Source organism: Lepidochelys olivacea (assembly GCF_965140295.1).
Source record: "Lepidochelys olivacea isolate rLepOli2 genome assembly, chromosome: 9".
Lineage (NCBI taxonomy): Eukaryota > Metazoa > Chordata > Testudines > Cheloniidae > Lepidochelys > Lepidochelys olivacea.
This window is the reverse complement of record NC_140419.1, coordinates 11,085,465-11,106,720: the sequence shown is the minus strand read 5'-3', so window position 1 is coordinate 11,106,720 and position 21,256 is coordinate 11,085,465. Positions and strand designations below refer to the sequence as shown.

The 21,256-nt window shown below is 40.8% G+C and overlaps 1 protein-coding gene across 2 annotated transcripts; it reads left to right on the top strand.

Annotated features, from left to right (window-relative positions):
- The first annotated feature begins 3,001 nt into the window (after positions 1-3,001).
- Positions 3,002-20,517, top strand: TTC14 (tetratricopeptide repeat domain 14). Of its 2 annotated transcripts, none has more exons than XM_084638573.1 (12): positions 3,002-3,239; positions 4,259-4,383; positions 8,579-8,778; positions 9,697-9,781; positions 9,891-10,020; positions 10,663-10,815; positions 11,565-11,636; positions 14,099-14,218; positions 14,334-14,456; positions 15,159-15,276; positions 17,614-17,723; positions 18,728-19,197. In XM_084638573.1, the coding sequence occupies exons 1-12, from the start codon at positions 3,076-3,078 to the stop codon at positions 18,744-18,746; spliced, it is 1,419 nt and encodes a 472-aa protein (XP_084494699.1). In that variant the 5' UTR covers positions 3,002-3,075; the 3' UTR covers positions 18,747-19,197. The 2 variants fall into 2 exon arrangements, with proteins under 2 accessions (XP_084494699.1, XP_084494698.1); XM_084638572.1 differs by having other exon boundaries at positions 3,011-3,239; positions 19,054-20,517.
- Positions 20,518-21,256: the final 739 nt, after the last annotated feature.

The following is a 21,256-nucleotide window of genomic DNA, read 5'->3' as shown; positions in this document are numbered from 1 at the left end:
TTTGGTAGGGCCCTACTTATCAGCATTTGGAAAAAAAAGTAATGGTATTTTGCATTAAGTTTAGGTACTACACAGTCTCGGTTCTCAGTAAGTTATCAAGCAAACAATGGATTTCCCTTTTTAAAAAACATGTACAGCTCAATCGAGTCCTGATACAGCCCCCTTGCAGTACTGGAGATCTTTCTGGTGCAGGAGAAGCCCCAAATGACATAAGGTTGGTTTAGATGGCTCTATGCTAGGCTTGTTCTAGCCCCCCAACTTGGTGGGGGAGGGGCCTGGGTGGGAGGAGCATGGGTGGGACACAATATGCTCTAGCAATCCCTGGTGGGCAGAAAGGTTCTTGCAGGTCATTGCTGCTGAGGTATATGCAACCTTTGTGAGTAGACAAGATGCTTTTGAGGTTTGGATGCCCAATTCCAAAGGAAAATTAATGAGAATTGTGCATTCATATTCTCTACACTGACTTAAATCTCAGCCATAAGTATAATTAGATCTAGTTTATGAATGGGTAAACCAAGGGATGGAGAGGATAAGTAATTTGACTAAAGTAACTCAGCAAGTGAATTAGGAAGGGATCCCAGGACTTCTGACTCTCAGCCTCCTCTTTGAAACACTAGATTGTACTCACACTCCTTGTCAGAATCCAATTTTCATTATTAGGGGCCATGCTCTACCTTGGACTATTTTATCCTGTTCATGTAGTTAGAGCAGAGGAAAGGAAACGCAGTGCCCTGATCCTGCAAGATATTCTGCCCATGCAGGGCCCATTAAAGTCAATAAGACTGTCCAAGGGCAGAGATCTGCTTGCCTGGAGCAGTTTGCAGGATTGGCATCTTAGTTCTAATCCGTGAAGTCACCAATTCATTGTTTGTAACCTTAGCAAGTCATTGATGTCCTCGGATCTGAGTTAGCTAGTTTTATGGGAAAAGTGGATGCAGAAGCAGCACCTCACTAAAAAAAACAGATTCTACATGTGAGTCATGTAATTCTGGGAGGATAAATTTCAAAAACACAGGGTTTTTTGTACACACTTCTTTAAAGGGGAAAGACTAGTCACTGTGGTCTTATAGCATCCTCTAGTGAACTATCCTCAGCAACTTCCTTTTCAAGGAAATTTAATGCCATTCTGTTAGGAGGAAAGATGATATGATGGGCTAGAAAGCAAGGGAGGTAGGGAAGAGGGATACCAAATTGTCTTGATAAAAAGTGCTAATAGCAAGTGATGAGCAAGAGAGAACCCAGACTGTTAGGCCAGTGGTTTTGAAATACATAACACAAATAAAAGCATGATCATTTCGTAAAGTAATGTGGGAGTATGATGTGCTAATGACAAGGCACGTTACTGTGTGATAAAGCATGCATCAAAGGTGCTGGGAAATTTGTTGCCTTCAATAACTCAAATAATTGTTTATCTCACAGTTACACATTGCAGATAGATGACCTATATTAACTGTATTTTAGGATATTTTAGCTTTTTAAGTCTGCTCTCCTAAGAGCACTTAATATATTAAAATAGTAATAATTGCTTAATGTATATTTGCTTTTATTATAGGCAAGACATTTTCATTTTTGGAGATACGACAATATTTTGAAAGCAATTCTCATGGTGTTCACTAGAGTATGAACTAGTATGTAAATGACATAAATATTATAAATTAGGTCAGTTTAAAGCTAAGATAGCATAACCTCCACACAAAGTAAAACAAAAGTGTCCATTTGTAAAGATTTTGCTTATCTATCTTTATAGGTAAGATCTGTTAGACCACTGATGTGCTGTAACAGCTATTTATTATGCTAATAGTTAACTGTTGCCTTCCGCTCCTCATCTGTTGGAACTTGGACAAACCTGTTATCTCATATATTTAGGCCCTGAAACTGTCCATATGCATGTAATTAAAGATAAGCATGTGTGTGTGAATTTCTGCCTGCTCTGGGTCTGAGACTGTGACCAACTTTGTTTCATGTGTAGGGCCCTACCAAATTCATGGCTGCAAAAACCGTGTGATGGACTGTGAAAGCTGGTCTTTTGGGTACTTTTACCCTATAGTATACAGATTTCTTGGGGGGGGGGGGGACCAGCATTTCTCAAACTGAGGGTCCTGACACAAAAAAGGGTTGCTGGGGGCCCCCCCAGCCAGTGCACTGTTTCATGGTAAATCCGCCCCTGACTAAAATCATGAAATTTACTATTCTAAAAGTCCTAAAACCGTGAAATTAACCAAAATGGAGCTTAGGGCCCTACTTATATGCACACGGCCCCTCATCGGGTCCGACGAATCTCACCACAAGCAACAATAAGTCACGTATCTAGTTGATCAGGGTGTAAAACACAGAATAAAGTCATGGGGCTTCCACTGCACTAATCCCAGCGACTACGGGCGCCCACCGAGCAGGGCTGCTGGAGCGGGAAATGTCATCTCCGGCCAGACTCCCGCTTCCAGCGCGGCCAGCGAGCGGCAGCGCAGGCAGGCAGGCGGGCCGAAGCCTCACAACGGGCTCAGCTCTTGCCCCCTTTGCTTGCCCGGCAACGCCAGCCCTGCAGCGCCCGGCCCCGGCGGAGAACAGCTGGGAGCGTGACCCCCGCTCCCGCCCGAGCTCCCGCAGGCGCCCCCCCGCGCGCGCGCTGGTGCGACGCTGCAGCTCGTGTCACGAGGGGCTGGCGATACCCCCCCCGCCGGGGCTGGCCCGCACGAGACGTGCGTCCTTAACCCCGCCCCCGCGCCCCCGCTCTGGGCGGGGCCCAGCTACCGGAGACGGGCGGGCTGAGGGAGCCCGTACCCCGTCTTGCCAGCGGCCCCTCGCGCCGGGCTGAGCAAAGGGAGGGGGGCACAGGGACGGAGCTTTTCTTGTTCCGTCCCGTCCCTCGGCCTCTCTCGCCCCGCCCCCTCACAGCTCCCGCCCTCCCGCCGTACGCATGCGCGAGAGCGGGGCCGGTGTTTTTTGCGGGCTCCCCCTGTAACCCCGCCCTTTTCCCCTTCCGGGGAGGGGGAAGACGAGGGCGGGTTCTACTTCCGGGTTGCTCCTCTGAAGCTTCCGGTGGCTGCGCGGTGGGAGGGGGGAGTCGCCGCGGTGGGGATGGAGCGGGACCTGCTCCGCCAGGCGCTGAGTTTCCATGGCCCCACGCTGCTCTCCCTGCTCCGCACCGAGCAGCACGATAACCCCGACTTCCGGGGCCTCCTGCCCCCGGCCGGGCCCAGCCTGGAGCCGCCCCGGGAAGCCCAGCATCAGCCGCCCGCCAGGTAAGGAGCCGGACCGGGGAGCTGCTGATACGCCCCAGCCGGGTCTGGGGAGCCCGCCCCCCTCCGCCCCTGTCTCGGCTTTAATGCGGCTCCACAGCCCCCGCCGAGGGTTTGCTCGGTCGGTGACCCCCGGGGTCAGAGGGACCCGCACTCCCCTCCCCCCACAACCGGGGATCCGCTGCCCTGGACTTCGTCCCTCTAAGCCTCGGGCAGAGTCTCCCCCAGCCTGGGCGCTGACACCAGTTCCCTCGCCCCTGAGCAGCTCCCTGGTAGTGGTAGCCACAGGCATTTACAAATGAGTCAGCGCCCCCCGCCCCATAAAAACAAAAATCCCACCGATGACTGGCTTAAAAATCAGAGGTGGTTAAAAAGTGAATGTTTGGTTCTTTGCCTTTTGGTTCCTGCGTCCTGTTTCCAAGCTTTCCTCTGGAACCGTGAGGGCTAGAATCTCATTCTTTTTAAATGAAAGCTGACGTTTTTCACTGGACTCCAGGAACAGGGCCGCATTGCACTAATACCCTCTTCCTGAATAGTGTTTTTCATCGCTGGAGTTGAAAGGCTTCAGGGTATTGAGGATGGATTTCTTTCTTGTGGCTGAAAGGGAAATGGCAGGAGGAGCTTTTTGTGTCCTACTTCCTAGTAGTATCTGTACACTCAATTCAAAAGCTGATGCAAAGGCACCTGGCAGCATACTGTGAAATCTGCTAGGCTTAGTTTGACAGAGAAAATCCAAACGCCATTGTTCTGGAAGCTTCGCTATTCAGCACCATTCATGTTCTTGGTGCTGTACACAAATGTTGTCTCTACCACCATGCTCTACATTAGATATAGAAAAACTTGGGCAACGCATTTTGTACTAAACATGTCATCAGTAGTATAAATTGGGGCACATTTAATTAAATGCTTATGCAAAGCCCTGGACAGTGATTTATTTATTTATTTATTTATTTTTATGTAGCAGGTGTAGCATGCTATGTGAACAAAGCCGGGAGGACTAGATTTTTCTTTATTTTTCTTAGGAAAGAGAAGAGAATTGATAACATTGAGATACAACACTTCATTGCAAAGAAAGCTGATTTACTTTTTGCTCTTTCATGGAAACCAAGTGCATCAACAGATTCAGAATCAAATGAAGAGAATGAAGGTAAATCCTGTAATCACAGGTGAAAAGTGATTCTCTAAGACAAATTAGCTGTGAGGAATTCAGTAAAAGTCTTGTGTATACAATACATTTTAAAAATAAATGGTATTTATAAAAAGAGCGTTATTTTATTTCAAGTTTTTTGAAGTTTAGAAATGCATGGAGTAGATAAATCATTTAAATAATCTTCACACTCTGAATACATCTGTCAGATTTGAAAAATAATTATCATTTTAGTCAACCATGATTAAGGCCTATACTGTGGAATGTGGTGGGGAAAGGTAACATGTTTGCATTTTTGGCTTAAATAAGTATGTTTTCAGTTTATCTAATATGAAAATGTAAACACCTTGAGTGACACTCTGAACACTGTAGTACTGATGTGAAAATGGAGTCGTGGAAGCAGAAGGCATCCTTGATCTTCCAGTTCTCAAAACAGCTTCCGCTTTTTAAAAAACAGATGTACAAAAAAAAAGGCCATGGATTCCTCACACACTTAGGCATATGAGTAGTCCCATAAATTAGTGGAACTATTTGCATGAATAAAGTTACCCAGGTGCATATTTGCAGAACTGAGACCTAAATCAGTCTTGGACTGGGGTTCTGACCACCTCAAATATGACTTGTGTAAGGGACCTTGAGAGGTCATCTAGTCCAGTCCCCTGCACTCATGACAGCACTAGTATTATCTAGATCATTCCTGACAAGTGTTTGTCTAACCTGTTCTTAAAAATCCTTTAATCATTTTTGTTGCTCTTCTCTGGCATTTTCCAATTTGTCCACATATTTCCTAAAATGTGGTGCCAGAACTAGACACAATACTCCAGTTGAGGCATAATCAGCACAGAGTAGAGCGGAAGAATTACTTCTTGTGTCTTGGTTACAACACTCCTGCTAATACATCCCAGAATTATGGTTGTGCTTTTTTTTTTTTAGCTTGTGATCCACTCTTAATCCCAGATCCCTTTCCACAGTTTTCCTTCCTAGGCAGTCATTTCCCATTTTGTATGTGTGCAACTGATTGTTCTTTCCTAAGTGGAGTACTTTGAATTCGTCCTTATTGAATTTCATCCTATTTACTTCAGACCACTTCTCCAGTTTGTGCAGATCATTTTGAATTTTAATCTTATCCTCCAAAGCACGTGCAACCCCTCCCAGTTTGGTATCATCCGCAAACTTTTTAAGTGTATTCTATGCCATTATCTAAAGCGCTGATGTCATTAGTCATAGATCAGACTAAATCATGTCAGCCTTGTAAAATTATTTCTCACACTTCCATACTCTTTACTGAGCTGGTGAGAAAATTATTTGTATTAAGTGAATGGATGAGCATAATTTTACAAGACTGATTTATGTAATACACTGGACCCTCGCTAGAACCCAGGGTTCAGGATCCATGCGCGGTACCGCGTTAATGCGGGGACCGTATTATAGCAGGGGCCACATTACCATGGATCCCTATTTAAATTTGGGATCCATCGCCGTGACCGTGCTATATGTGAATCCGCACTATAGCAACACGTGCTCTAGCGAGGGTCTGTTGCACCTGTGTTCCTGGAAGACCCCAATTTTAATTACACACCAAGGTGGACACAAACTTGCTTTGCTGAAACGTAACAGTCTTTTGGGAGGAACGTGACTGCTGTTCAGAAGGTCACAGCACGCTTCTTAAGGGCTTGATTAAACAGGAAGTTATTCCTGATTAACTTCATGTGTGGATGCTCTTATTCTGGAAGCAGATTAAACTAATTCAGAATAGTGTGCCCTTATTCTGGAATACACAATGAGTTACTCAGAAATAACTGCTTTAATCTGCTTTAAATTTATACCCAACCCTATTCTGGATAAATTTTCTTGTGTGAACAAACCCAAAGTGTTAGCTTAGGAATTGAGGAGAATATTTAATCTTATTAACACTAAAATTCAAGCATTAAGTGTTAATTGATAAATTATTGCAAGAAATACGTTCATACAATATTTTGTATGAAGAGCCTTCTTTCAGAGAATTTCTGTTAAATATTTACTGTCCAAAGGATCCATCAATATTCCAACATTATCTTCAGGAACAAAGTGTAAAAGTAAGCGCACATTGCTAAGCATCTGAGGGGAATGCAGCTATTACGGTGTTGTATTATGAGTCTGGGATTTTGAAGACATGGGTTCTATCCCATACTTTGACTTTGGTCTTTCTGTGCCTCAATATCCCTATTTATACAACTAGATTACTACCTGCTACACAGATTACTAGATTACCTGCTACACAGGTTTGTTAGGGTGTACTTATATGTAAAACATTCTAAACTCCTCTGATGCTCACCAAGTAAATGCAGGGAGGCGTTATTACTAACACTGATCCTTCATGCAAAAGAAATGGGAATTCTACCATTCTGTTGTACAGACTTGCTGGGGATGTTCCAAGGTGCCTTTTTTCTTGTCGGCAAACTATTTTGTTAGAACAGCAGCTCTGTTAAGGTTGAAAGTTTCCTGCTGTTTAAAAAACAATTGTTGTTGGAAAAATGTGGTGACACATTGTAAAAGAAGCAAAATATGTGGGCGTTTTGGTTACTTACATGGGCGTCAGGTGAAGCTTCCCCTGTGGGAAGCTAGCTCCCTGTCCTACCTCTTCCGCCCACAGCTCCACCCCCACTCTGCCCCAGACCCGGTACCTTTGCTGTGTCCCTCCTCTCCTCGCTCCCCCCGCGAGGCCCCTGCCACATCCCTCCTCTCCGATGCCCCTGCCACTCATGCTTTCCTCCTTGGGGAAAGGGCAGAGCAGAGAAGGGAAGAGGCAGAGCACAGGTGGGGCCACCATGCCACCCATGGTTACTTAATGGATATCTGTGTTTAGCATTTTGGAAAAATATTCAAATTAAACAGTCAGTAAAAAGTACTCATTGTTATGTGAAGTCTAGTACTAAAGTTGCTGTCACTCCACCGTATTAACTAGAGGGTTATACACTTTGTTGTTCGAGTAGGCCAAATGCTGTGTTCAATCCAACTTTTTAAGTGCAAATGGGTTTTCAGGTTTAAGGACCATCTGAAAAGGTATCTGGGAATAGAATCTTATGTGGCTGTCCGAAGTAACTGAGAATGTAGCTGTGGAAACTGAGGCTGGAAGAGTTGTGATGGTATGAATTCTCCATTGGAACAGAATGGGTGAAGTTTGTCTCAGCAAACAGGCTCTGCAGAAACAATAGGTCCTTTGAAAGTGGGCCCCTCTAGCTGGCTGAAGATAAATTGGGTAGAGAGAGGAAAGCTCCTAGGAGATTTTTTGCTGGAAGCAAAATTGTGATGTGAAAATGCACACTTCATAACTTCTGTAGGACAAGATCATTGCTTACAGCAGGCCTTCTTGGCTTCCTGTGTTTCCCCTGCTTTCCTCCTACAAGCTCTCTGTGTGCCACCTTTCCGTCCCCTTCAATTTCAGGGATTTTGTACATCCACCCGTGCCAGTCCCTGTGTGCCCCCAATCACCCCACCATTTCTTTCTGTCTTTGAGTTAAGGTGTCAACGTATTAAACTCTATTGGGAGAATGGGCAGAGCTTAGATAGGGGTATTCCTATGCTGAAAGTTGTTAATAGCTGCCAATAGATGCAATAGCAAACCAGTTCTTTGATCTGTAGAAAATTACAGAGCTAGCTGAAGCTGTTAGACAAGAGAGAAGTCAGGTTGGATCCAGGATCTTGCTTCTCTCTGCCAATAACTCAAAATGCAATAGATGTGAACTGGCGGCTAGCAGATGCTGGGTGCCGCAGAGTTTGTAGTGGATATATGAAGCAAGTGTTGACCTTGTGTTGATCAAAAATTACTGTTTCTGGCTGACTAAAGAAATGATATTGACAGACTCTAAAAAGCAAATGTTACCCAATCCTTTTTGAGCAGAAAATTAAAGTACAGATATGGGGAGGAGGGAATGAGATCTCTGGGGACTTGGACATGGGCATGGAGGACCTTGTTGGCCAGGGCAGGAGTGAGAAAGGAAAGAGTGCTCTTAGTTTCCTCAGGTCAAGAAGGAACAAGAGTTCCTATTGCAACGTTGTGTATGTTGGGATGTGTTGCCTATACATAATGCCTAATAAAGGAATATAAAGTGCTTTATTAAAAATCACATTGATTTTCTGATACTATAGTGAACTGTAATTAGATTTCAGAAGGCAGAGCAGTTATTTCATAACTTTTTCTCCCCATTAATTGCAGATTGTTATGCTGTTATGCCACCCCTGGAGCAGTTCATGGAGGTGCCAAGTGAGGACAGGAGGGAGCTGTTTTTCCGAGACATTGAGCGTGGCGATGTTGTGATCGGAAGAATTAGTTCTATTCGTGAATTTGGCTTTTTCATGGTGTTAATCTGTCTGGGCAGTGGTGTCATCAGAGAGATCTCACAGTTAGAAATCACTGTAAGACTTGAATATGATCAGTAACAAGTAAACTGATGCAGGGCAGTCCTGGCTTTCTAATGTGTTGGCTCCATCTTGTGCTAGGGACCTGAATTATGAGGGGTAAATCTGAGTTCTGGGATGGTTAATAGTTCAAAGCCTTAATGCATTCTGGCTTTGATTAAGGTGGAAGCCGCCTTGCTTTCTTAGCAAGATATTTTCTTTCTTTACCACTCAAATATTTTAGCTGTAGGTTGAAAAGTTAGTGTATATTTTGATGCATTGACCTCGATCTGAATTGAATCATACTAATATCACTCTGCTTTAATGCTCAATTTTGGACAGATTTAGGCTTTGTCTACACTAGCACTTTCATTGGCAAAACTTTTGTCGGTCAGGGGTGTGAAAAAAACACCCCCTGGACCGATATAAGATTTACTGACAAAAGCGACAATGTGGACAGCGCTATGTCGGCAGGAGATGTTCTCCTGTCGGCATAGAGCGGCTACATAGGCGATCTTACAGCGGTGCAGCTGCAGCGATATAGCTGTGCCGCTGTGAGGTCCGTAGTGTAGACATAACCTAAGACTAGTTTCCATCTAGTTTAATATACACAAAATGGACTTTTTTGATTACAGATAAGTTCATTTTTCAACATTTGTTTAAGGGTTAAAGCTGGGTGGAAACTGGATTACTCACATTAGTCTTCAATATCACAGTATCACAAATGAGTTCTCTTCAGCAGGATAACTGCCATTGTAATTAAAACCTAGATTTTTTTGAAACATAATTTAATATTTGCTCATGGGACAAATCTTCATTGTGCAAGCTGATACTTCTGGGCTGAGGGAAGTTGTCTTCTAATGCAACACATTTTATTATCATTTGCTTTATTAAGATAAGAGTTCCTGGTCACATTTTTGGTCTCTTCCATTGCAGGCTCTTTGTCCGTTGAGAGATGTGCCTTCTCATAGCAGCCATGGTGATCCTTTATCATATTATCAAACTGGAGACCTTATACAAGGTGAATGCATATTAAAACTGTTCTGGAAGCTGTTTCTTTCCAGTTTTGTTGACTTTGTTCTCAACTTTAAGATGTTGTTTAGTGGGGTTTTTTGTTGGTTTTTTTATAGCTGCAATCAAGGACATTGATCGTTACCATGAAAAGCTCACGATATCACTGCACAGCTCTGCTCTTCCACCCAGTCTATCTAGTACTAAACTGGGGGTAATTAGTTCTGAAGACTTGCCTTTACATTATAGGTAAGACCTTGCATTCTCTTGTACTCTGCTGATCGACATATATTCTTCAATTTTATACTATTGACTTGTTTTCCTAAATAAAAGCATCACTGTTCATATATGGATGTAGTTCGTTTCAGAATTTTTCACAAAAAGATGAAGAATGAAGTAAACTTAGCCGAGAGAGAGACTTAAAATATATATTGCAGGAAATGATCATTACGTGGGAGAATACAGGATTAATAAACTAATGACTTAAAGGGCTGAGATATGAAACTCTTAAAATCTGTCTTCAGCAAGAAGTACAGGAGTGCTTGTAGGGCTTGTCTCAAGGCCCAGAAGGAGCTATGGTACTGCAAGAGAAGAGAGCCAAAATGAGGTTTTCAAGTACTGCCTCTCATTAGTCAGGAGGGCAAAGGGTGGGATAAAACAGGAGGAGGAAGGGCAGGAAAACTGACCACAGAATTCTGCAGCTAGTGGATGAGGAGGAACAGCAGCAAAGGCCAAGGAGTTGTGTTGTATTTCCACTTGAGGGAAGGGAAGCTATGTAATTTGCTTGTGAACCAGTGTGGGTAAAAGTATCAATGTATGTTGACTTTACATATGTCAACATTACTAAAGAAATGAGTGGTCATATTTGTGTATGTTCATATTTTCTTTAAGGAGAAGTGTTGAAGTAGCCAGTACTTCGGAGACATATGAAAAAGTCTTGCATCATTCCTTGGGATTTGCTAATCCAGCAGTAGTTGAATTTTTATTAGGAAAACTAGGACTAAGTGAATCCAGCCCACCATCGTTAATGAGAGGCCTGCAAAGGTACAGTGACATTGCACCGTCTCCATTGCTTTCTAGAGAAAATGCCACTATCTGAAATGTCTCTTTATTTGTAGTTTCTATGTAAAAATTTCTGTGACAACTGTTACTTCAACCTTGGGTTGATCCTCTCTTGCGTGAGCTCAGCAATTAAATATAAAAGACACTCCAGAACAACAAAATTACTCTTAAAATTCTGCCACTTTTTTAAAAAAGTGACAGAATTCTAAGCCACTTCATCCACTAGTACTCTGCTTGATACTGTTTAACTGGGTAAACTGTTCATTGTATATTGGTGGGAACATTAGATTAAAATCACAGGTTACTTTACATCCTAATAATATTTATCCCCAACACTTCTTAGTAATAGCTTGCTTTACTAATGGACCTGATCTTCTGAGCAGTACAGTTTCAGAAAATTTTCTTTCTCAAGTACAGAAAATTAACATGTAGATTATTTCCCATTTGATGTGTAGCTCAAAATTTAATCTATATTAATGCAACTGGCATGGGACAGTATACTTAACTGCAATAGACAAATACATTTAGGGAGGCTATGACTTTGGAAATCGGAAATGCTATTGCTGATTGAGGGGAGAGTAATATAATATTGTTTCAGCCATGCTGAAATTTTATTTAAACCTTGGTATAAATTTTTGATAATGTAGACTCAGAAGGAAACTTGGGTAGTTAATAATTTTATTCCCTTGATTGTTTTTTTGTTTTGTTTTTTCTTTTTTGTTTTTAAACAGCAAAAACTTCAATGAAGAAGACTTTGCCTTTGCATTGAGGAAAAAGCAATCTGCATCTTGGGCCTTGAAATGGTACAGCGTATTTAATTTTCTTGTCAAGCAATTTAGGTGGCATCTACTTTAGAATCAATGATCATAGTTCATCATATTTCTTTGGACCAGTGTTCACAATGAATAACCTCCTGAATATCACCAGGGAGCAACTTACTGAGTGGCTGTGGTCAGTTGATAGGTTATGGGAGTGGGGGAATGCTCTCTGTTTGTAAAGTGAAAAAAAAAAAATCAAATTTTAAGGAAAAGCCTTTAGTTTAGTTCCCAAAGGTTAAGGTCACTTATAACTTGTGCTGGCTCCTGAAATTAGACCTGAGCACTGCTCTGTCTTGTCTCCTCAGCTTTCCCAAAGGACCCTAGCCCTAGTACCCAGCTCAGCCTTTTATAAATAGCAATCAGATGACCTTGAGTTCCCTTGTCTTGACACCTGAGCCCAAACCTGGACTTGTGAGCAATTCCCTTGTGGCCTGAGCTGGCGTCAGTCACTGTGTATCAACACTGAACTCACACAGCTGCCGTTTCTTTTCGGCTGTGCCTGGGATGAAGCTGCAGAGTGCATTCTGCTCTTCCATAGCCCAGCAGGCACCCAGGAGATGGGGCTTGTCAGGAATTTTCCAACGAGATGGCTTTTTCACTGGAAAATGCTGTTTCACAGAGTGTTCACAGGAAAGAGTTGGTTTTGACGAATATCCTGATTTTTCTTTTTCTTTTTAATTAGAAATGTTCAAAATTGTCAAAACCTCTTGTTTCAACATTGCTGAAGCAACTTCATTTTTTGCTTTGAAATGACTTTTTGTTTTAAAATTGTAGTTAGTTTATGCTTTTAAATGTAAAAAGGTCAAAATCTAAACAAAACGTTTTGGTAGACCCAAACTAAATTTTTTTATGGATTGGAAGTGTGCAGAAACTATTAAGACTTTGACTTTTTGTCGCTATTCAGGATGGGAAAACTTTTTTTGAAATCTCAAAATTCTTTCAGGGTGGGAAACAAAGTTCCTTCCCAGCTCTACCAGGAAAAGCACAGAGTTGGAAAGGGAATAGACAAAGTGGTTTACCAATCTCCCTTAGTCCAGCGTGGAGAAGAGGGTGAATAGGGGAAGGTTTATCATCTTTCAGCTCAGCAGCCTCTGCCCATAACCCAGTCAAGCTGGGAATTGCCCCTTGCCATTCTGGTCTCACCTCCTGTCCATGGAAATTCTTGAGATGAGTAGGCAGGTCCACAGAAGCAATATTTAGTTGGGAAGTAGTCCCAGACATAAAAATGATACAGCTGGAAGGGGAATGAGATGGAATTAGTGGTGGTAGAGATAATGCCAGTCTTGGAAACTGTCTTTAATTTTAATATAGTACATCATTTATTTCATTAGTTAAACCCTGCTTAATTTACCATATTGTGAATCCTGCAATATTAGGCCTCCACTGCAATTTCAACAGTGGGAGCCTTGGCCGGCCGCCCCCAGGGCCCCCGCTCTAAGCTTTTCCAAATTACTGCAAATAATAAAGGTCCATTATTACTTTTCTGCAATTTTCCACGTGTTGTCTGCAACTCAGCTGCAATTATTTGACAATCATCCCGCAATTCAATAAGGTCTTATTCAGTGGAGATTAAGTACAACCATTTTCTATAATCTGTGGCCATATATTGCTGTATTAAATCATGAATCTTGATTGCTGTAGTGAAGTCTCATGATAAATCTGATATGAAATTCGGAGCCCCAACTGTTAACTCATTGGAAGATAATTTATCTTTAGACAAATGTGTGAGAGAAGCTTCAGTTTGTAAGATATGAAATAGAAGTCTTAAAGCATCTTACATGGGGCAAAATTGACTTCAGTGTCATTGTGCCCCCTTACTATAGCGTTGAATCTGTCCCTGTACATTATAAAGCCATGTCTACACTAGCACTTATGTCGGCAAAACTTTTGTCGCTCAGTGGTGTGAAAAAAATACACCCCTGGATGACATAAATTTTGCTTGCATAAGTGCTTGTGTGCACCGCACCATGTCAGCGGGAGAGCTACTACTGCTTGTTGAGCTGGTTTTATTATGTCGCTCTCCCATCCATATTACACGGCTACACGATCTTACACCAGCACAGCTGTATCAGTACATCTGTGCTGCTTTAAGCTTGTAAGCATAGACATGGCCTAAAACTCTCCCCCCATTAGGGGGTAATATGACAAGTCTTAGAAAAACACTAAAGTACTGTAAGCCTACCATTTGTAAATGGAGAATACAGTGTAGCATGTATGTGTGCTTTCTAAACTTTCAGATAAAAGAATTTACACTTTGGTGTGATGTAAATATGGCAATAATCTAAAGAGCAATTCTTGAAACTGTATCTTGCTAAAATGCTCCAATTCTGTTACTCTTATGGCAGGATGATGTACTACAAGTTGCACGGCTTCTCAAACTGATTTTAAGTATATTTGTTTAGCTTGATGACTCTGTAATGCTTCTTTTTTTTTACTATTTGTTCTAGTGTGAAGATAGGGGTTGATTATTTTAAGGTTGGTCGCCATGTGGAGGCTATGAATGAATACAACAAGGCCTTGGAAATAGATGCACAAAATGTTGAAGCCTTGGTAGCTCGTGGGGCACTGTAAGTCTTTTCTTTATTTTTCCCCTTCGTTGTTAAAGATGGATTCCAATAATCTATTTAAAGATCAATTGTGATGTTTATTTACAATTCCTGTATCGCTTTTCCATTTTTATAGTTATGCAACAAAAGGAAGCTTAAACAAAGCCATAGATGATTTTGAAGTTGCGTTAAAAAACTGTCCAACCCATAGAAATGCAAGGAAATATCTCTGTCAGACACTTGTGGAAAGAGGAGGCCAGTAAGTGTTGAATTCTATTCTTTATGCAGTTATGGGCAATTCAGTTTTTTCATTCTTTTTTTATATTGGGCTAACTAAGTATATAAAAAAGGGAGTGTTTTATCTCTTTCCTGCCTGTGTGCCAACAATAAGAAGTCTGCTGTGAAAGCAGTTCAGGGTGTATAATCTGTTTATATTCTCCCATGTTGCCCCACCCTACCACACATCAGTTTAAATCTCTCCTCCTCACTGTTTTTTCTTAATACAGTTTAGCTGATGGAATATTAAACCTGTATAACATTCAATGAAATTTTGTGATGAATATTTAACAAGGCATTTTTACAACATTTAAAATTTTTACACATTTTTTTATACCATGACTTGTGTTTTGTTTTATTAAACTTCTGAATTAATTGCATATAAATACTCTACTCAGAAAAACAGTAAGAATTCCAGAATTAATATTCAGGAAAAAAAGGTTTATCAATCTGAGTAAACTGGAGACTCATTCAGAAGTAACAGGACATTTTATTCATCAAAAACTGGAATCGGAGTTTGAAAGTACAGTACTACTGATGTTCAGAAAGTAATGACATGTCAGGGATGTAAACATCTGCATTTTAGTGAGCTTTTTAATACGTATCGGTCTGAGAATTAAGACAGTAAGCATTATAATCAAAAACAAATTCTGTTTGTTGTAAACATTTGTCATATGAATGTTAGGTTGGAAGAGGAAGATAACCTATTAAATGCTCAGAATTATTATAAGAAAGCTTTAATTTTGGATGAGACTTTTAAAGAAGCGGAGGATGCCTTACTGAAACTCCGTAAACATATGCAGGTGATTCTTTATTTTCTCTTAACTTTATCTGCTACAATCAAAACTCTTATTAAAAACATTGGGAAGGGGGAAATGATTTACTGGTTACTGTGTCTTATTCTCCTCTTTCCCCTCTTTACAACACATCTGTCACAGTAAGTATTATGGCTGTATCTACAAAAAGCAAGGTGCCTGTGGATGGCTTGATCATTTCAGATGGGCAGGGGAAGCAACAGCACAGCAGTCGGATGCAGGGAAAGACCAGAACTCAGTAACTGTTTCTGGTGAAGGGGAGGAGAGAACAACCTGTTCACATGAGTGGGACTGCTGATACAGAATTAAGACTTTGTGTAGGGTGAAATCCCGAAACAGACAGGTCAGTTTTAGACATATGCCAGAGGGTTGTAATTGGGAATATTCAAAGAGGAGCAGGGTAAGACTAATCAGGGCTAGCTCAAAAGGAAGACTTTGTGTATCTTCATGTGGCACAAAAAGGATCTTAATTAAAGGCCTGGAGAGAGCTGAGGACACCGTGTCACTGTTATGGTCAGCTGATAATCCAGAATTCTGCCAAATTTGTGAGGTGCAAATTAACAAGTCAGTTATTTAAAACGGAGAAAAAAATAACAATTAAACCAGGGTGCAAACTTTGGAGGAAATAATGGGGGAAGCAAGTTCCAGGGTCCCTTTTTTTCTTTTCTCTGCCGCCCACAACATGTTTCCTTAGTGAGCCCCTATGGGTCTCCATGTCAAGCTCCTTTGTCTGTGGCCTTCTCTTTGGCTTTTTCATTGGTCTCCTTTACTTACTTTGTTTTCCAGATAGGATCAAAAAGAGTGAATTAAAGTTAGAGAACTGGGGCACTGGGTTGCTGTACTCAATGCTGCTGTGCTGAAGGAAGTAAATAGACTGGGGTAGAAGTGTGCAGGCTGGTTTCTTTATGTAGGGCTTGATTGACACTGCTTTAGCAGGTCAGGGAAGCCATAATGTGAAAAGGTTTTGTTGAAGGATGGGGAAGAGGAGATTTATGGTAACCTTTATTAAAGCTAAATTATACTGCAGAAATCTCCACTTGCAGTATGTGAGCACTGCCAACATATTTGGCATTATCCTGAGAAAAAGTATTGTTGCTGTAACAAGGAGTCTTACAACCTAAGTCACAAATAAAAGTGATGAAACAAGTCAAAGAAATGGTTTTACTCTCATTCCAAGTTATACTGATGGTGATGGTCATTGATGCAGCTGAGGAACATAAGGCTCGCTGTTGTTCAGCAGTTTGTGTAAGTTTGCCCACGATAAATTAAGGGTTTCCCTTATATCCTAAGGCAGTATTTCTTATATGACCATTGCCAAGCCTTGAGAATTGGTATCCAGAGACTTGCTGCTCACCCTGGATACGAATTCAACTGTTTCAAACCATTTCAAACGGTACCACGTTAAAGCACATCAGGGAGCTTTTAGTGCACACCAGCAGGGTCTACATGGACCACTTAGCACGTTAGCGTTTTTAGAAATTGCCTCCCCGCCATAGTGCATATTGTTGCACAATGTAGACAAGCCCTTAGAGAGCTGTGGGGTACAGGAGCCTGTCCAGCTAATGGGCTTAGTTAGCATGCCTTTAATGATTGATTGTTTAGTAACTGAAGGCTCCGTTACCTCTAAGTAAACCTTGGTTTACATGTCTCTCTGTTTTTAGCTGCCCTACTAGAATGATACAATTTACAGTTCAAACGTGAAATACTCTTTTCCTGTAATACTGATGATATGTGTTTTTTTCAATGCATTTTCTTCTGAACTGGACCGTTGCTGCTGTGTCTGACATCTGGTGCTGCTCATCAACAACAACCCACTGGAATATGATTTCTTATGTAAACATGCATCAAACTGGGCTGTGGTACGATTACAAAATGGTTTGTATCCGAACATGGCCACTTCCAACAACATTTTAAAATTGGATTTGTCATCACGTTTTATATACAAACTGTAATACCACCTTCCCCAATACGTATCTCCCTGTTTCAATCTTTATTCACGTAACTAACTTTGCTGTATTTTTCCTGCCTCTTTTGGCCTGGGTCATGGGTACCAATGCAATGGCTGGTCATGTCTTTTTTTAATTTGATATTTACTGCAATATGGTCCTTAATACCATACTGATCATCTCAACGATTAATGCCAAACTTCTGCACAATCAACTTTTATTTGATTAACATAACATCTTCATCTGGGAATCTTGGTATTGTATTCGTTGGTGTGTGTGTTTATATATCTTGTGGTGGTGGGGGGTGGGATTTGGGGAAATATTGGGTTACCATACTGTTACTTTTAATATGATTTTTTGATGTCTGGGTTCAAAAAAGAAATCTTTGGAAATGAGGGAGAAGCAAGCTGCAAAAGAAGAGAGACAGAAGGAAAAGAAAATAGAAACAAGTGCACAAAAACTGCGTAAGCTCTTAAAAGAAGAAAAAAGGTAACCCTATTATATTCAATATACTACATCTTAAAGAATCTACTGCTGATTAGAACCAGAGCATTAGCATCACTAATATAAAACATAAGTAAGTAAACAGCAGTTAGCATCCAGTCACTGAAATGGGTGATATTTCTGTTCCTGTTATTGCTAAGCTTCCTTTTTACATTAGTGATTCATACTTAAACCCCATTTTCTTAACAGGTGACAGAGGTCAGGCAATAGTGAATAAAGCAATGTGTTTGTTTTTTTAAATAAAGCCACTAAACAGCCACTGATACCTCATGGATAATCTTCTATATGCTGTTTTCTTTCCCACCCTGTTAGCTGGGTTAACGGCATAAAATAACCTCTGATTTCAGTAGTTCACTAGCTCCCGCTGCTCAGAATATAATATAAAGTCCCCATATAAAGTTGTAATCCCATCTGTTTGTGACATTGTAATTGCTTCCACAGCAACAAATAGTGAGGTTATTAAAGCAGGATTATGCCTAAAAGAGCGAATGAACAGATAAGCCCGTGAAGAATCCATTTTCCTACAGATTTCATTAGTTAAAAAAGAAAATTTTAGTTAGGTAGAACTAACAAGTTGTTTCCCCCAAACTTTCCTATGAGGTGTTCTTTACTACTACACCTGGATTTTTGCAGGGGGAATGTATGGAAATAATACTTATCTGCCTAAATGGGTATTTAGGAAGTATGATGGGATACCCAACGAGAAGAACCCTTCTTGTAATACCAAGGCCCCAAAGAGCCTGTTTGTTAAAGTCCTCCCTACGCAGGAATGTCACTTGAAATCATGGCAATTCTACATGTGCAAGGCTTGCCAGATTGGGCCTAGTATACCTTCTTGTCACTAGTGGTTTGTGAATATTACTCAGATCTGACCGCAGTCCAGGATCTCACCTAAACTCATCTAAAGATCGCCCTCTTTTGAGTCACATTGGTTGTTTAAATATTACTTTAGGTTGTTTCAAAGTTCAAAGTTTTTTTTGTTGCAATAGCATATCTGAAGCTTGCTAAATAAGCTACTTCAAGAGTATGATCCACATAGGACTCTCTACAATCCTGTGTCCTTCCCAGCTGATCCGCTGCACTTCAAGTAGCTGAAATGTACACAAGAAAATAAATATTTTTTTAAAGTACTGTGTGGCTAAAAGATTCTCTCCATGTTCCAATGAGGCTTTTATTAAATATTTTGGTCTTGGAGCTGTTCTGAGTTAAAGGCTGTGTTCCAGGGACCTTGAAAAGGACAGAGCTTTGCCAGAAACTTGCAGTCTATGGATGATTCTGGTGATGGTGATGCCTCATAGGTTAATTACATTTTTAGGCTGAAGAAGAAAAGGAAAAGATCAACTTCTTCCTCTTCCTCCTCCTCAAGTGATTCCTCATCTGATGTATCAGTTTCATCCTCTTCCTCCTCCTCTTCTGATCACAAAAGGCACAAGAAAAGGAGTAGAAATCGGTCAGTGTCCTCTCGCAGCTCCAAAAAACATTCATCTCGCGTTTCTTCACATCAGCGAGATCAGAGTAGGAAAGATGAATGGTACTCGCCCCCAGCTGATACCTCTGCTTCCTTCCTTAACCAAAAATATGAAATGGAAAAACTACTGGAGCGGCAGGACAGATTAGTGTATCAAAAGACAGAGGTGAGAGAGAGAGACAGACAGTGTTCTCTATCAAGGACTTCTGCTGATGATGAAGACACTTTTGGAGGTAGGTCTGAAGATTCAAGGGATTCTTATTGTAGCTCCAAGACTCAGTCAACCAGCAGCAAAAATGAAAAACAGGGTAAAGCAGACAGATCCTCCTCTAATAGGAGGGGTTCCTCAAGTTCATATCACTGGAAGTCAGATGATAAAACCAAGACACATGATTCTAGAAAGTTAGAAAAGGAAGTAGAGGGGAGAAAAGAACAGTTTAGAAAGTGTGGTTCAAGTCAGAGCATGTATTCCACTTCTCCAGCAGGGTCAGATTTCTCAGGCAAATCAGTAGAAAAGAATAAACAGTACAGCAGCACTTGGTTATATGAGTACAGTGGAAATGATGATGGTGGCAGACGTGAGTTAACGCAGAGTACAAATGAAAGGAGAGACTATAAAAATAGGGAAAGTAGTCCTGGGGAAACTACTAAAGCAAAGGAGCTAGATGAGGAAACTACACTCAATGGTAAAGGGCAATCAGAAAGTGGTGTTAAAAAGAGCCTGCCCCAGAATTTACTCAACATATTCAATCAAATTGCTGAATTTGAGAGACAAAAAGGAAGTAAGCAGAAAAACCAGTGAAGTACCTAAGAAAATAATGTGATTATGCTGGATACAGTTAAAGGATTTTCTTTAATCTTTAATTGCTATTGAGCTTGTGCCCTTAAAATCTGTATGAAAAATGGTCAGAACAGAGTCTGTTTTTGTGTCTTGCAAAGTGTTTGTTTAAAGGTTGGTATTAGTCAAGTTATAGGAGATCCTTTTGAAAGACAGGTATATGCAAGAGTATCATGTTATATATCAGAACTTTTAAGAGCATAGGATCTGAGATTTAAAAAAAAAATTAGGATACTCCTATATAATTAACGTTGTTTATAATTGTGTCATTGGATGAAAACTTTATTTTTTGCTACCCTTAAAATATAGCTTACTGGCATCAAGTTTGCACTTTAAACACACCGGTATCTTTTCTAAGGTACAAAAATGGTAACACAATAGTATCATTAAACCTAATTTTTAGCTGTTGAAAGGGATTATTTGACTGAATGATGCAATGTGCCAGCAATGTATATAACTTTTGTTTAATGATTTAATCATTAAATTTTATTAAAATTTGCTTGTTTTGTTTAATGCCACTTTTTGTCTGACTTTGAATTTCTGGTCTCTTTGGTTTTGTGTACATGATAGTACATCCCATCCATAGATCTCATGGTGCCTTACAGCCATGAATGAATGAAGTCGCCCTGGGACGCAAGGGATTATATCCATTTTACAGATGAGGAAAGTGAGGCAGAGGTGCATGCCTTACTCTGGTGCTTGTATCCTAAAATTGTCTTCAAAGGTGTTTTTTGAGAATAGTTTCAGGAAAATGGTGGTGTTGGGCTACTACTGCCTTGTGGTGGATGAGGTATAACATCCAACTAACATCACAAATTCTCAGTCTGTAGTTGGCAGAACACTTGATCACATGATTCTAGCTCTCCTTGTGTCCAGGAACAAGTCAACTACATGTATTTTAAAATATTTGCTGTAGTTACCATATGGGTATAGTGTGGTCCTGTGTGGGAAAGAGGGTGGATGATTATGAATAGAAAAAGAGGTGGCACACAGGACAGTCTTTCTACTCAGATGTGATCTGCAATATAAAAACTTGAGAATCTGTTTCAAACTGTTCTTGGAAACCAAGCGTACAAATGTTGTCTGGCTATTAAAACTGTTCCCTGAAATGTCTTAAAACCTTATATTTAAAAAATACTCTTTAGGAGATGGGGATTCTTGTAGTGTAGATGTAGCTCTTACACAAACAAACAATAGGAAACTTACTTAATA